General features: G+C 46.5%; 1 protein-coding gene across 3 annotated transcripts in view; it reads left to right on the top strand.

The window, feature by feature from the left end:
* SUPT6H (SPT6 homolog, histone chaperone and transcription elongation factor) overlaps positions 1-14,746 on the top strand; it is a 38,132-nt gene that overhangs the window by 2,352 nt on the left and 21,034 nt on the right. The window contains exons 2-11 of one of the 3 annotated variants that reach the window (XM_066635690.1): positions 6,806-6,934; positions 8,314-8,469; positions 8,721-8,794; positions 9,033-9,228; positions 9,652-9,736; positions 10,040-10,313; positions 10,465-10,566; positions 11,118-11,234; positions 11,408-11,497; positions 14,593-14,735. In XM_066635690.1, the coding sequence (XP_066491787.1) occupies positions 6,826-6,934; positions 8,314-8,469; positions 8,721-8,794; positions 9,033-9,228; positions 9,652-9,736; positions 10,040-10,313; positions 10,465-10,566; positions 11,118-11,234; positions 11,408-11,497; positions 14,593-14,735 (1,346 nt within the window). In that variant the 5' untranslated portion in view covers positions 6,806-6,825. Of the gene's footprint in view, positions 1-6,802; positions 6,935-8,313; positions 8,470-8,720; positions 8,795-9,032; positions 9,229-9,651; positions 9,737-10,039; positions 10,314-10,464; positions 10,567-11,117; positions 11,235-11,407; positions 11,498-14,592; positions 14,736-14,746 lie in introns of all 3 variants that reach the window. The other 2 variants (XM_066635691.1, XM_066635689.1) reach the window with 2 other exon arrangements.

Raw genomic sequence — 14,746 nt, 5'->3', positions numbered from 1 at the left:
ATCATCTTAGTCGCTCTCTTTTGCACCTTTGTGTATGTGTGTATGTATTGCAGGGATGAAGGAGACATGTTGTTCTCTTTTGTTGGGTGTTTTTTTGTTGTTGTCTGCCCAAAACATTCCTGATAAGACAGGTTATTCATTTACCTCAATGATTTTCAACCTTTTTTCATCTCACAGCACACTGAGAAGATGCCAAAATTGTCAAGGCACTCCATCAATTTGACAATTGACAAGGCACAGCGTACTGCTGGTGGGGGGCTTACATCCGACAATGACCCTATGAATATATGACCCTCGCCCAAACTCCCGCAGCACTCTGCAGGCCATTTGTAGCACACCAATGTGCTGTGGCACAGTGGTTGAAAATCACAGATCTACGTCTTCTTGTTTGTGTGTTTATTCAAACTGTAAACTGCATTAGGCGTTCTGAGTAAAAGTAGGGGGTACAAAAAACCCCCAATTAAATAACACTCCACTGGACGACGTAGAAGCTATTGAGAGAAGAGTGTGATATAAATGTAACAAGCAATAAAAATCAGAAGACTGCAATCCTGTTTACTCTTCCCCTTATAACCTATGTGGTGCAGTGGCTAGAGTGTTGTATGTGGAAACACCACATTTCCATGTACAGGATGGGGAAGAAGTTAGTTATGTGAATTTCTGAGGTGATATATGTGAACTGCTTGAGGTGCTCAAAAGTTCCATATCAGTGCTGTATCTTATTAATGGCAAGTTGAGAAGATTTATGCTTCTCAGTATAAAATGTGGGTCAAACCAGACAAAAGTGCTGAAGACTACAAACAGTGTTTTCCTCCTTCTCTTCCATCCCTTATACTCTAAGCTTGTAGATGCTCTTTAGAGAGATTATCCCAATTCTGTGTAGCTCTCCCATGCCTGCGTAACTTCATCACCCTTTTCTGAGAGGACTGTGAAAACCATCACCCAGTTTTATTTTCTCTTAGAAGGCTTTTTGTTCTTCATCCCTCCCCCCAATCAAGTTTTGTACCTTTGTTTGTAGCCTGCTAACATCTGAATTACACTTGAAAATTTTTCCACTGTAGAACTCATTTAGTTAAAGTTGTTGTCTCTGTATGGGTTAATGTGGAGATCTCTGCTGCCAAAGTTTTGGAATATGTAATCAGGAAAAGAGTCTTGGGGCTCTTGGCAATTTCAGAGGAAGAGAGTACTTGTTGGTGTAATGAAGGCAGAAGGATAAGAGAGCAAGGTGCCTTGTAATTAGAAATGTACAGAACATCAGTCATGCAAATTCATGCTTGCTTGATAATTGCTTTTGGAAAAGTGATGACTGGGTGTGCAAGAATTGTGCTTGGTTATGGAGGCAGACGCAAGGGCTTTGTTATGCGTTGGTGTTGTAGAACAAGACTAGCCCAGAATTGGGTAGGGTAGCTCAGTTTGGTCCAGGGAGGGAAGCGTGCCCAGTGCTTTGTGGCAAAGATGGTGAAACAGGTATTGTGTTATTGACAGCTGCAGCTTGCATTTCAGATGGAGGGTTAAGAATACCATGAATCATAGCTGGAATGAAATGTGAGGAGCATTTAAGGAGACCTTTGCCTGCAAAAGGTCCCAGCTTTCATCTCTGGCATTTCCAGATGGAGCAGGGAAAGCCTTTCTACCTGAAAGCCGGGAGAGCTGCTGGCAGCCAGTGCTGAGTATTGAGTAGGATCCAGCTCAGGACAAGGCTACTTGGTATGTTCACTGAGAATAGTTGATGTGTAGGTAAGGCCAGGGGCTTGTCTGAAACCTCACAATCAAAACTCCTGTGTGCCTGTTTGTGCCATATGAAGGCTTCACAGTTTTCTGGTCCATAAGGCAGCCAGTGGTAAAGAAATTGGTTTTTGTAGCCCCACATGTCTCCACCCTTCTCCTGTGGATCCTACTCTGCCTCCCCAAAATCTCCTTGTCCACATCCTGCTGTCCTAGTCTTTAACAAAGCAATTTCCTTACTAACAGCACTGTCTTATGTCTACGTGGTGGTGTTTTTTCTACATCATAGCAACATCCAGCACAAAAGGCTCAAGGGAATCAAGAACCCAAATTCCATGGAGGTGAACCTCTCCAAGTAATTCTGTCAGCATCCATGGAAACCTTGACTGTATGCACCAGTCATGGCATGTTGACTCCACATTGGCCAGGGAGACATGCAGGGAGACGATCACTGCAACTTATCCATCCACAATGCTGGCAACCTGGAAATCACAGCTCGGTTGAATCAGTCAGTGGGCAGCAGGAGATGCAGATCTCATGAGCGACATCTGCTTGGTGTCGCACCTCAGCAGCTCCCGGCAGAGAGAGTAACACAAATGGTATCTATACTTCCCCAGTAGGGAGCCACCCCATGATAACGGCATATCCCACACACAATATCTCCTACACAAGGATGCCACAGTGCCTTCCACTATAGAAGCTACTGTGGCATAGATGGCAAGAATGTAAAGGCAAAAAGCAACAAGGATTCCCAGTCCTCAGATTTTGAGTTCCCTTGAGAGTTCCCAGCCCTCAGATTTTGAGTTCCATACACCACTGTCATTAAGTAACAATTTGACTACAGCACAATAAGGGAAGGAATGTAGCTCCTGTGGGGAGAGGGCAGGTATGCAGGATAAACACACATGCCTCCCTAGGGCAATGACTAGATTTCCTTTGAAAGGAACCCTTTTTCCAGGGAAGGTACTGGGATGAGCCTCAAGAGGAATCCCAAAAGCAAGCCATAGTATTGGTTTCTTGCTGCACAAACAGCCTGGCTGGGAGCCAGGGAAGACAGGTTGAGCCCAACCAGAGCACTTGCTGTAATCAGCATCACCATTTGCATGACTAGCCAGAATCATCCATGGTAGAAGCAAAAGAGGAGGTAGAACCAAGCTAACCACTCAACTGCAGTGGGAGACATGCAGAGAGTACCTCAAGGGCATTTCACATCCTGTAGCATCAAAAACAGGCACACCTGGCTGGGAGACTGAAGCAAATGGACCAATCAGAAGGTGCACTGCATGGGCCAATCATTGGGCCTTGCATTGTCACACAGAGTCCCTATTGCAGCATCCCATCTACCAAGCAGCATGTCCTTTGCATCATTGCTAGCATGTGCTGCAGAGTAGTCTCAGCATAGTCACTGTTCTGCTGCTCTACTTCTTCTCCCCAGCTGTCTTCCTTGTTTATCATGGCAGCAGTGAAGATGTGAATTGTGACCTACAAAGGTCTTGCCCCTGTCATATCAAAGAATAGCAGTGCTGTGAACCACTATTAGCCCCAGTAGCAAAAAGTTCTTCTCTGAGGCCACATGTGGTAAGAAAGCACTAGGATGGGGAGAAGGAATCCCTGTTTACTAACAGCAACAGCAGGTGCAGCCAAGTTAAAGTGCTTACTGAACAATTTCAGGGATGGGACAACATCTGAAAGAAAATCACAGACATGGGGTTTCTAACCATTTAATTCCAACAGGGCTGTTGTTCCTTTGACAGTTGTATGGCAGACAGCAGAGGTGAAGTCTGGCTGCACTAGTTAGTTCACAGTCTGTCATGGCATTTGTAAAGCTACGTGAGCCTGGTGGGGACAATTAGGTTAGCAACTCAAGCAGGGGACAATTGGAATTACTGGTCACTCTGCCAGGTATGTTGTGGGCTCCCTGGCAGCCTGCACAGCTGGCCAGGTGGAGGTTAACATAACATAAGAACATAAGAACATAAGAACAGCCCCACTGGATCAGGCCATAGGCCCATCTAGTCCAGCTTCCTGTATCTCACAGCGGCCCACCAAATGCCCCAGGGAGCACACCAGATAACAAGAGACCTCATCCTGGTGCTCTCCCCTACATCTGGCATTCTGACTTAACCCATTCCTAAAATCAGGAGGTTGCGCATACACATCATGGCTTGTACCCCATAATGGATTTTTCCTCCAGAAACTCGTCCAATCCCCTTTTAAAGGCGTCTAGGCTAGACGCCAGCACCACATCCTGTGGCAAGGAGTTCCACAGACCGACCACGCGCTGAGTAAAGAAATATTTTCTTTTGTCTGTCCTAACCCGCCCAACACTCAATTTTAGTGGATGTCCCCTGGTTCTGGTATTATGTGAGAGTGTAAAGAGCATCTCCCTATCCACTCTGTCCATCCCCTGCATAATTTTGTATGTCTCAATCATGTCCCCCCTCAAGCGTCTCTTTTCTAGGCTGAAGAGGCCCAAACGCCGTAGCCTTTCCTCATAAGGAAGGTGCCCCAGCCCCGTAATCATCTTAGTCGCTCTCTTTTGCACCTTTTCCATTTCCACTATGTCTTTTTTGAGATGTGGCGACCAGAACTGGACACAATACTCCAGGTGTGGCCTTACCATCGATTTGTACAACGGCATTATAATACTAGCCGTTTTGTTCTCAATACCCTTCCTAATGATCCCAAGCATAGAATTGGCCTTCTTTACTGCTGCCGCACATTGGGTCGACACTTTCATCGACCTGTCCACCACCACCCCAAGATCTCTCTCCTGATCTGTCACAGACAGCTCAGAACCCATCAGCCTATATCTAAAGTTTTGATTTTTTGCCCCAATGTGCATGACTTTACACTTACTGACATTGAAGTGCATCTGCCATTTTGCTGCCCATTCTGCCAGTCTGGAGAGATCCTTCTGGAGCTCCTCACAATCACTTCTGGTCTTTACCACTCGGAAAAGTTTGGTGTCGTCTGCAAACTTAGCCACTTCACTGCTCAACCCTGTCTCCAGGTCATTTATGAAGAGGTTGAAAAGCACCGGTCCCAGGACAGATCCTTGGGGCACACCGCTTTTCACCTCTCTCCATTGTGAAAATTGCCCATTGACACCCACTCTCTGCTTCCTGGCCTCCAACCAGTTCTCAATCCACGAGAGGACCTGTCCTCTAATTCCCTGACTGTGGAGTTTTTTCAGTAGCCTTTGGTGAGGGACCGTGTCAAACGCCTTCTGAAAGTCCAGATATATAATATCCACGGGTTCTCCCGCATCCACATGCCTGTTGACCTTTTCAAAGAATTCTATAAGGTTTGTGAGGCAAGACTTACCCTTACAGAAGCCATGCTGACTCTCCCTCAGCAAGGCCTGTTCGTCTATGTGTTTTGAAATCCTATCTTTGATGAGGCATTCCACCATCTTACCCGGTATGGATGTTAGGCTGACCGGCCTATAGTTTCCCGGGTCCCCCCTCTTTCCCTTTTTAAAAATAGGCGTGACATTTGCTATCCTCCAATCTTCTGGCACTGTGGCCATTTTGAGGGACAAGTTGCATACCTTAGTCAAGAGATCTGCAACTTCATTCTTCAATTCCTTAATAACCCTTGGGTGTATGCCATCAGGGCCCGGTGACTTATTGATCTTTAATTTATCAATGAGGTCTGAAACATCTTCTCTTTCAACCTCTATCTGACTTAACTCCTCAGTTAGGAGGGGCCGTTCGGGCAGCGGTATCTGCCCGAGGTCTTCTGCCGTGAAGACAGATGCAAAGAACTCATTTAATTTCTCTGCCATCTCTAAGTCTCCTTTTATCTCCCCTTTCCCTCCCTCACCATCCAGAGGGCCAACCGCTTCTCTGGCGGGTTTCCTGCTTCTAACATATTTGAAGAAGCTTTTATTATTCCCCTTAATGTTGCTGGCCATGCGTTCCTCATAGTCTCGCTTGGCCTCCCCTATCACCTTCTTACATTTCTTTTGCCACAGTTTATGTTCCTTTTTATTCTCTTCATTAGGGCAAGACTTCCATTTACGGAAGGAAGCTTCCTTGCCCTTCACAGCCTCTCTTAACTTGGCTGGTTAGCCATGCGGGCACTCTCCTAGATTTAGTGGAACCCTTCTTTCTTGTGCCCACTTCCTGTTCTTGTGCCCACTTCCTGTATTGACAGCAGTTTTTGAAAACCAATGAGAAACACAAAAAAATAGATAGCAACTCTGCCAGTACTAACAATTTAGGACAGTGCTACAGTCCTGAAAAACAAAAGGGTTCCTGATGAGTGTTTAGCCAGCACTGGCAATGGTAGCAGCACCTGGCATTCCCCAGGAGAGAGCAGACACTTGCTGCTATTAACTCCTGAAAAAGGGATGGTTAGGCAGCACAGGGAATGGCACAGAAGTTTCCTGCAATGCACTGGGTTCCTGAGACCCAGATGTCTGAGTTACAGGTGGTTGCATTGATGTTTTTTGACAGGCACTGCTGCCATAATGTATGAGCTGGCAATTGTGGGGTTTTTACACAGGCAATGATAACTCTGGATGAGAAAGAGTCTGCTGTTCCAACCTATATACATTCCGGCTTCTAGACGAACCTCTGGAACGGAGCTGGTACACGTGTAGTGAATTTAGTGTATTGTAGGGGTCGTAGAGGCATGAGGCAGTTGTGCAGCATCAGTGAATTGTCGCATGAGAGTCAATTCCTTCTTTTGCTTATGTGTGTGGTGTGTGTTGAGCTTGCTCATCTTGCTGGGGTGGTGGAGTGGAGGTTGCATGTGTGTTGTGTGTGGAGTCCTCCTGAGAAAGGGTACCTACAATAAGAATTCTGAGAGGACAAATATTAACAAAATATTTTGACATATGTGTTGCTGAGGGGAGCAGACTGTGCAAAGTGCCTTTTTGTATAGTTCAAAAATGTTCTTTACCACTGAGATACAGTCCCTCTTCTTCTGTAGCAGTTACTGAGCTACTATGAAAGTTCATCATCCATCTTCTCATTTCTCCAAGATGTTGTAATTTGCTAAGAGAGGCCACTTCCTTCTGTAACTGTAGCCCCTTCTTTCTCCTCTTTTTTCTTTCCCCAACCCACAGCAGTTCTACTTACAACTGCAACCATGTCCGACTTTGTGGAAAGTGAAGCTGAGGAGGAGTCTGAGGAAGAATTCAATGAGGATGGGGAAGTTATTTCCAAACCAGCCAAGAAGTTTGTAGAGGAAGATGATGGTGAGGCTGCTTGTTTTTCTTCAACAGTTTACGTGCGTTAAACTATAAGTTCTTGAATGTGTTACGCAGTGGGCCCTCATTACCTGTGGGATTTTTGTTCCTGGAACCACGTTGGATAACAAATTCCATGGATGCTGGAGTCCAGCATCCAGTGCCCTGAAAAGATTTACCGGCAGCCTCTGAAGGTCACTCCCAGGTTGCATCATGCCCATGCAAACTGGAAATTGCTTCTGGAAACCAGAAGTTGCTTCCAGAGGCCACTCCAAGGCATTCTGAGTCCCACAGAAGCCAATAGAGTACATTGTGGGCCTGACACAATCCAGGAACAGCCTCCGGAGTCTGCCGGTAAGTCTTTTTGGGCATCAGAGGACCTCTGAACTACATGTGGCTCAATATGCAGATGTAGAACCTGTGGATGAAAAGGGGCTACTGTACTAGCAGTCCTTGGAATGGGGGGAAACATATGGAAAAGCTTCCATGTTCTAAAGCAGTGATTTTCAACCTTTTTCATCTCACAGCGCACTGACAAGGTACTAAAATTGTCAAGTCACATCATCAGTTTTTGAACAACTGACAATGCACCCCATGCTGCTAGTAGGGGGCTCACACACCCCAATGGCCCTACTAATAAATTGCCCTCCCTCAAACACCCATAGCACATCTGTGGACCATTTGTGGCACTCCAGTGTGCTGCAGCATTGTGGTTGAAAATTGCTGTTCTAAAGCAAGCAGTCATTCCTGTCTTGCAAAAAAACTACTAAGGATCTGGTGACACCTTAAAGTCTGGAGGACCTGTCATGGCATCAGCTTTTTTGAACTAGAGCCTACTTCAGTTCACAAAAGCTGATGCTACAATATATCAACTAGTCTTTAAGCTGTCACAACATTCTTGGTTAGGAAAGCTTCTAGTGTATTTTTTTTAATTAATGTGCTGCCTGTTTTTCCAAAGGCAACCCAAGATGGCTCACAGCCACTAATGTCAATTTAAATGCCTGAAATCACACCCTTGGTTCACTAGCTCCATCAAGGGTGTTTTTGGGTTTCCCCCTTTCTAGTATGCTCATTCAAACTTGAGGAATGCAATCAGAGTTGGAATGGGAGGCGGAACCCCAAACCATCTACGTAAACCTACCTACCATAGAGGCAGTGCTGCTCATCAATTAGCCCTCCCAGAGATCCACATATACATCTGGTGGTTCAGGCAAGTTCTGCAGATGCCTAGAAAATCAGGTCTGCAGTACTACTTGGAATAACCCCTCAGTTCTACTTGGAATAAACCCTCTATCATTGCAAAGCTTCTCTTCCCTATGGGAATTGGCATCTGCCTCTTTCCAGGACCAAGGGCCTGGTTTCAATTTCATTTTTTCTTACCCCCTCAGATGAGGAGGAAGAAGAAAACCCTGATGATCAAGATGAGCAAGGAAATTTGAAGGACTTCATTAATGACGATGATGATGAAGAAGAGGATGATGATGAAGAGCCCAGTGATTCGGGAGACTCTGAAGATGATGTTGGCCATAAAAAGAGGAAGCGCAGTAAGTATAGGGGGTGGCAGCATGGTCATTTGACAGCCGTGGCTGTCTTGGCTGTTCTTGGGCGTCTGCACTGCTTTACCTAATGTGTGAGCAGTGCCATAGTCCTGAACAGATTGTTCATGGCCTGTTCATAGGTCTGCCGTCTGACTCACCTGGGAAGTACAGTAGTACAACCTTCTGTTTCTCATCCACTGTTTTTCCAGCTCCCTTTTTCAGGATAGTGGCCTTATCTTTCTTACTTTCCCTCTCAGCAGCTTTTGATGACCGCCTTGAAGATGATGACTTTGATCTCATTGAAGAGAACCTGGGTGTCAAAGTTAAACGAGTGAGTTGCTTGTTTTTGCCCAGGCAGTGGTTGGAATATTTTTTGAGTAGAAGGGAGTTGGGGGCACTTTGTCAAAGGTGAGAGGCAAATGATGCAGATGATCCCGTGGGAGGAAATTGTCCCAGGATAGCATGCCCAAGTGAGGAGGGGCTGATCCTTGGGCTACTATGGCAGAAGATGTGGGGTTTTTTTTTATCTTGAGGTATTGAATATTCAACAAGATTGTGTCTCTTGGCAGCAAAAATTCAGGCGGGTGCGGAAAATGTCAGATGATGAAGATGACGAAGAGGAGGATTATGGGAAGGAGGAGCATGAGAAGGAAGCCATTGCTGAAGAAATTTTCCAAGATGGGGAAGGCGAGGAGGGGGGTGAAGCTGTTGAAGGACCCATGGCCCCTGCTGAGGATGAGGAGGAAGAAGAGGAAGATGAGTCTGGTATGAGTTGTGAGGCTGGTGTGGGAGGGATTACTGGACAGAATCATATGAAGAGTCAGGAGTTGAGGACAGCATTCTAAGTGGCCAGTGGGAACTAGTAATGTGAGATGAATCTATTAACAACATTTAGGGTTAGAGGCAGAGCTGTCGTATAAATTTAAATTAACCCTAGATGCCTTTTGCTCATTGAAGTGTCCATGACACAATAACAGCTTGTGTAGTGTTTCTCAGATGTTTGTGGATAGCATCTTTCCCCACCCCCACTCCACAAAATCTGGGTCCCTATCAGGGAGGCACAAATAGGTGTGTGTTTGGAAATAGGTGAATAACTAGTTAAGGCTCAGGACTTCCCAAAGTGAAACGAGATGGGTAAGTCCCCAATTACCATAGGTCCTAAGCTGCTGGCATTGCTTTTTCTTTCAGATATTGATGACTTCATTGTAGATGATGATGGCCAACCTCTGAAGAAGCCCAAGTGGAGGAAGAAGCTCCCTGGATACACAGATGCGTAAGTTAGAGCAGAAGGCTTGTGTTCTCCTTTAATTCTTGATCAGTTATGCTGGAGGGAATGTCTGTCAGGTTGAATTGTCCTCCTCTTTGAGGGCTTGTGATTTCAGATAGCTCCTGAAACACTTGGGTGGGAAAAATTATTTTGATTTGGGTCTAGGTGCTCGAGAGTCTGTTGTTCAAGAAAGCCATGTCCCGAGCAAGGCCCTATAAGCTGCCCTTGACACCCAAGTCTTGACATGGCTATCAAGGGAAGGATCTTCTCAAGAGCGACTGAGTGACATGCTGTGTGTTTCTCCCCCAGCGCTTTGCAGGAAGCTCAGGAGATCTTCGGGGTGGACTTTGACTATGATGAGTTTGAGAAATACAATGAGTATGACGAGGATCTAGAGGATGAGTATGTATACGAGCCTGAAGAGGCAGAAGGCGAAATCCGCGTCCGCCCCAAAAAGACCGCCAAGAAGCGAGTCAGTCGCCGCAGCATATTTGAGATGTACGAGCCCAGCGAGTTGGAGAGCAGCCACTTGACGGATCAGGACAATGAGATCCGGGTGACTGACATGCCCGAGAGGTTCCAGGTGGGGGAACTCATTTTCTTGCCTTTGCCCCTCCAAGTTTCCCACCCCCAGACTGCAGGAATTCCCAGATGCGTGAACAGAATCTGGTTCCTCTCTCTTTAGTACTTTTGCTGTAAACGTCTCATCTCAGGTGGCATTTTCCCCCTTCCAGCTGCGCTCCATTCCTGTGAAGAATGCTGAAGATGACGAGTTAGAAGAAGAAGCTGACTGGATCTACCGGAATGCCTTTGCCATGCCCACCATCTCCCTTCAGGTGAGGTTCATGTTCTGCTGGGGAGCCACTGAGAGACAGCTGTGGCTCTTCTTCAAATTCTGACTTCTTCGGGAACAACGTGAAGTGGCTTTTTGCCTGTAAAGTGTGGGTCTTTTCAAATGTGCTTTTCAAATGTGCTTTCAAATGTGTCTTTGCAAATGTGCTTTTGCAACCTTCTGCTGAGAGCTGTGCTTATTGTCTGCTGAATGGAGTGAACTTTGAGTTCAGCTGTCTAGCACAGAGGTAGCCTTACCATGAGGTAAGATGAGGCAGAGGTTTTGGGGGATTATTAAGTACAGTGACGTGGGAATCTGATATGTGGGGCACAATCCCCATTGCAATGAGTGCAGTATCCCTTCAGCAGCGTCTGTACACTTTGCTGGGGATCTTGCCCCATGTTAGTGGATATGGGGTGTAACGCCCAACTCTTCTGGCTGAGACTCCAAAGTACCACTTCAGCTTTGTTTTGCTGGGGAAGCTCCCCTTTGCCTGTATCACTGAGGCCAGGCAGCTTGAAGGACTCCTGATGCAACATTCAGTCTGTCTTCTAGGAGACTTCTGATTACTTGGACCGTGCCCAGACCAGCAACAGTTTCAGCCGCAAAGGCCCCAGCACTATCCAGAAGATTAAAGAAGCCCTTAACTTCATGCGGAATCAACATTTTGAGGTGAGTCAAAATAGATGCACCGAGATCCTTCATGATTTCATGGGGAATGGGTAAGGGAGATCTGTGACTGCCCTGAATGCCTTGCATGTGTTGGTCAAGGCTGTGCCAAGGTTAGCCATTAAAAAAGGAGTGCTTCTTTCTTGGGTTAACAGTGTCTTCTGCTTTTGGCCCAGGTTCCGTTCATAGCTTTCTATAGGAAGGAGTATGTGGAACCAGAACTGAACATAAATGACCTCTGGCGGGTCTGGCAGTGGGATGAAAAGGTAAGGTGTTGATCAAGAAATGTTAGATCATAAAGTTAATTCAGCACATTTTTCAGCGCTGTTTCTACTGAAAGGAGAAGGAAGTGTAGACTTGAGAATGTGCACACGTCTTCAGAACTACTTGTTAATTAAACTACTTGTTACCTGAGTAGGACCAGATCCAACCTGTGCACCATAGAAAGAGCTTTAATCTCTCAAAATGCAGAAGGGAATTCTGGAATATCCTCCTGTGCTTTCTCTGAATGTGATCCTCCTCGTGGGAGAAAATGTTCAGTATGTTCCAGGATGTGAAAGGCATACTTTTTTTAGGCATTCTTTTTACATACTCTTTAACTTCCCCAGTCAGATTATCTGAGTTTGTGTAATCATGTACACGGCCTGAGATTTGAGCCTGAGGGTCATGAGGGATTCCTTCTTGAAAGCTTCCCAGCAATCTGGTAGCGCTCACCAGGGATCTGCCAATCCACTGTGGCTAGACTTGAGTATAGGCCAGCCCCCCCGCTCCCTTTGACTCAACTCGTGCTTGAGTCTTAATGGGCAGTCGAGGGGACTCATCCAGAGCATTTTTGGGACTCTGACTTGTGTGCAAGTCTTTTTGGCATACAAGTTAGGCGTGGTTTCGTAGTAAAAAGGGGCTGCTGATGTGTGTGTGTTGGACTTCTCATTTAACACTCCCCTGATGTCCCATCCCATCTGTAAACAGAAGCTCTGCTGTTCTTTGAGGGAGAGCAGCAGTGCAGAAAGCGCTGATCCGATTGGTTCCTGACCAACCCCAGCCATGAACCCCCGTTCACATCACAACCCCTGATTCCTCCCAGACGGACCTACAGGGAGGGAGTAGGAGGTGTCCCAGCTTGCAAGGTGGGAGAGGATGGGCAGTGTGAGCAAGGGGGCAGAGGAGGCAGGCAGACTCCAAAAACAAACCTCTTTCCTCCTCTTCATCTTCTGCCTCACCTCCTGGAGCCAACCTACCCTACTCTCTCCAAGTCTCTTGGTCATACCGGTTTGAATGCAGCTTCCAGATCTCCCACAAGGTCCTTTGGAAGCCGCAAAAAAAAGTTAACTGGCACACAGAGAAAGACACCAAGTGGAGTGGCATCTCCACTTGTTCCCGAGAAAAACTTCCAAGTCAAAACAACTCCCAAACATAACTCAAGTCCACCTAAGTCACCAATAATGCATGTTTGGCAGCTTAGTCTGAATCGAGTCGCCTACACTAGTGTTCACTGACTCCTTCAATAAGGGGGAATCTGGCACACTGGAAGGAAGTGTGCAAACTTAGTGAAGTGGCTAAGTTTGCAGATGACACCAAACTTTTCCGAGTGGTAAAGACCAGAAGTGCTTGTGAGGAGCTCCAGAAGGATCTCTCCAGACTGGCAGAATGGGCAGCAAAATGGCAGATGCGCTTCAATGTCAGTAAGTGTAAAGTCATGCACATTGGGGCAAAAAATCAAAACTTTAGATATAGGCTGATGGGTTCTGAGCTGTCTGTGACAGATCAGGAGAGAGATCTTGGGGTGGTGGTGGACAGGTCGATGAAAGTGTCGACCCAATGTGCGGCGGCAGTGAAGAAGGCCAATTCTATGCTTGGGATCATTAGGAAGGGTATTGAGAACAAAACGGTTAGTATTATAATGCCGTTGTACAAATCTATGGTAAGGCCACACCTGGAGTATTGTGTCCAGTTCTGGTCGCCGCATCTCAAAAAAGACATAGTGGAAATGGAAAAGGTGCAAAAGAGAGCAACTAAGATGATTACGGGGCTGGGGCACCTTCCTTATGAGGAAAGGCTACGGCGTTTGGGCCTCTTCAGCCTAGAAAAGAGACGCTTGAGGGGGGACATGATTGAGACATACAAAATTATGCAGGGGATGGACAGAGTGGATAGGGAGATGCTCTTTACACTCTCACATAATACCAGAACCAGGGGACATCCACTAAAATTGAGTGTTGGGCGGGTTAGGACAGACAAAAGAAAATATTTCTTTACTCAGCGTGTGGTCGGTCTGTGGAACTCCTTGCCACAGGATGTGGTGCTGGCGTCTAGCCTAGACGCCTTTAAAAGGGGATTGGATGAGTTTCTGGAGGAAAAATCCATTATGGGGTACAAGCCATGATGTGTATGCGCAACCTCCTGATTTTAGGAATGGGTTAAGTCAGAATGCCAGATGTAGGGGAGAGCACCAGGATGAGGTCTCTTGTTATCTGGTGTGCTCCCTGGGGCATTTGGTGGGCCGCTGTGAGATACAGGAAGCTGGACTAGATGGGCCTATGGCCTGATCCAGTGGGGCTGTTCTTATGTTCTTATGTTCTTAAGGAAACATTCTGAGTTTCTGAGCTTGCACTTGGCTATCCATATCAATGGCCTTCAACTTCGCAAGAGCTGAGACCCACTTTCAAAAGCCCATTTGCTCAACACCTCTCTGCTTCCCCTTTAATGTATACTGCTTGGCAGTTGCTCTTGTTGCACCACTCTCTGTTCCTTGCTGGGTGCCACACTCTGCTCTCCTGTCCTTCTATTTGGCCTGGAGCCTCCAGGCTACACCTCTACATGGCTACACTCAGATCTGAAGGAAGAAGAGAAACGGGGGAAGCGAGGGCAGGCACAGCTTTTCCGGAGAGTAGGCAGATGAGTGGGAGACTGAAGAAGTCTACTGAAAACTTCGGGGGAATTGGCCAAAAAAAGCCCTCCAAAAACCAAAATTTGCCTACCCTGGCTGTTGTTCAAATTTTGCAGGCCTGAACCTCAAAACAAAACAGTGAGAGCAGTTCTGCTATCACCTACTTGGTGTCCAGGAGTGGGTGATAACCTGACCTTGACCCACTGCTGAAGATCTCTGATCTGAGCAGTCTCTCTCTCTCTCTCTCTCTCTTTCTTGTCAGCTGCTGCTGATCGTTGCTTTGCTTTTCAGTCTTCTTGTGTGATTGGGTGTTGGGTTTGAAAGGGAAGGTTGTGAAGAAACACACACCCAATGTTTGTCTTCCAGCTTTCGGAGACGCTGTAGAGAATTTTCCTGCTTAAGGAAAATTAGGGTTGGGTTAGATAGCTTCTAAGGTCACCTCCAACTCCATGACACTCTCTTGCCTTATTCCAGTGGACCCAGCTGAAGATCCGAAAGCAGAACCTGACCCGTCTCTTTGAAAAGATGCAAGCCTACCAATATGAGCAGATCTCTGCTGATCCAGACAAGCCTCTAGCTGATGGGATAAGGGCCCTGGACACCACAGATATGGAGAGGTACAGTGTCT

The sequence above is a fragment of the Tiliqua scincoides genome, chromosome 8 (genome assembly GCF_035046505.1).
Source record: "Tiliqua scincoides isolate rTilSci1 chromosome 8, rTilSci1.hap2, whole genome shotgun sequence".
NCBI lineage: Eukaryota > Metazoa > Chordata > Lepidosauria > Squamata > Scincidae > Tiliqua > Tiliqua scincoides.
The sequence above is the reverse complement of the archived record's forward strand: the minus strand, read 5'-3'. Positions and strand labels throughout refer to the sequence as shown.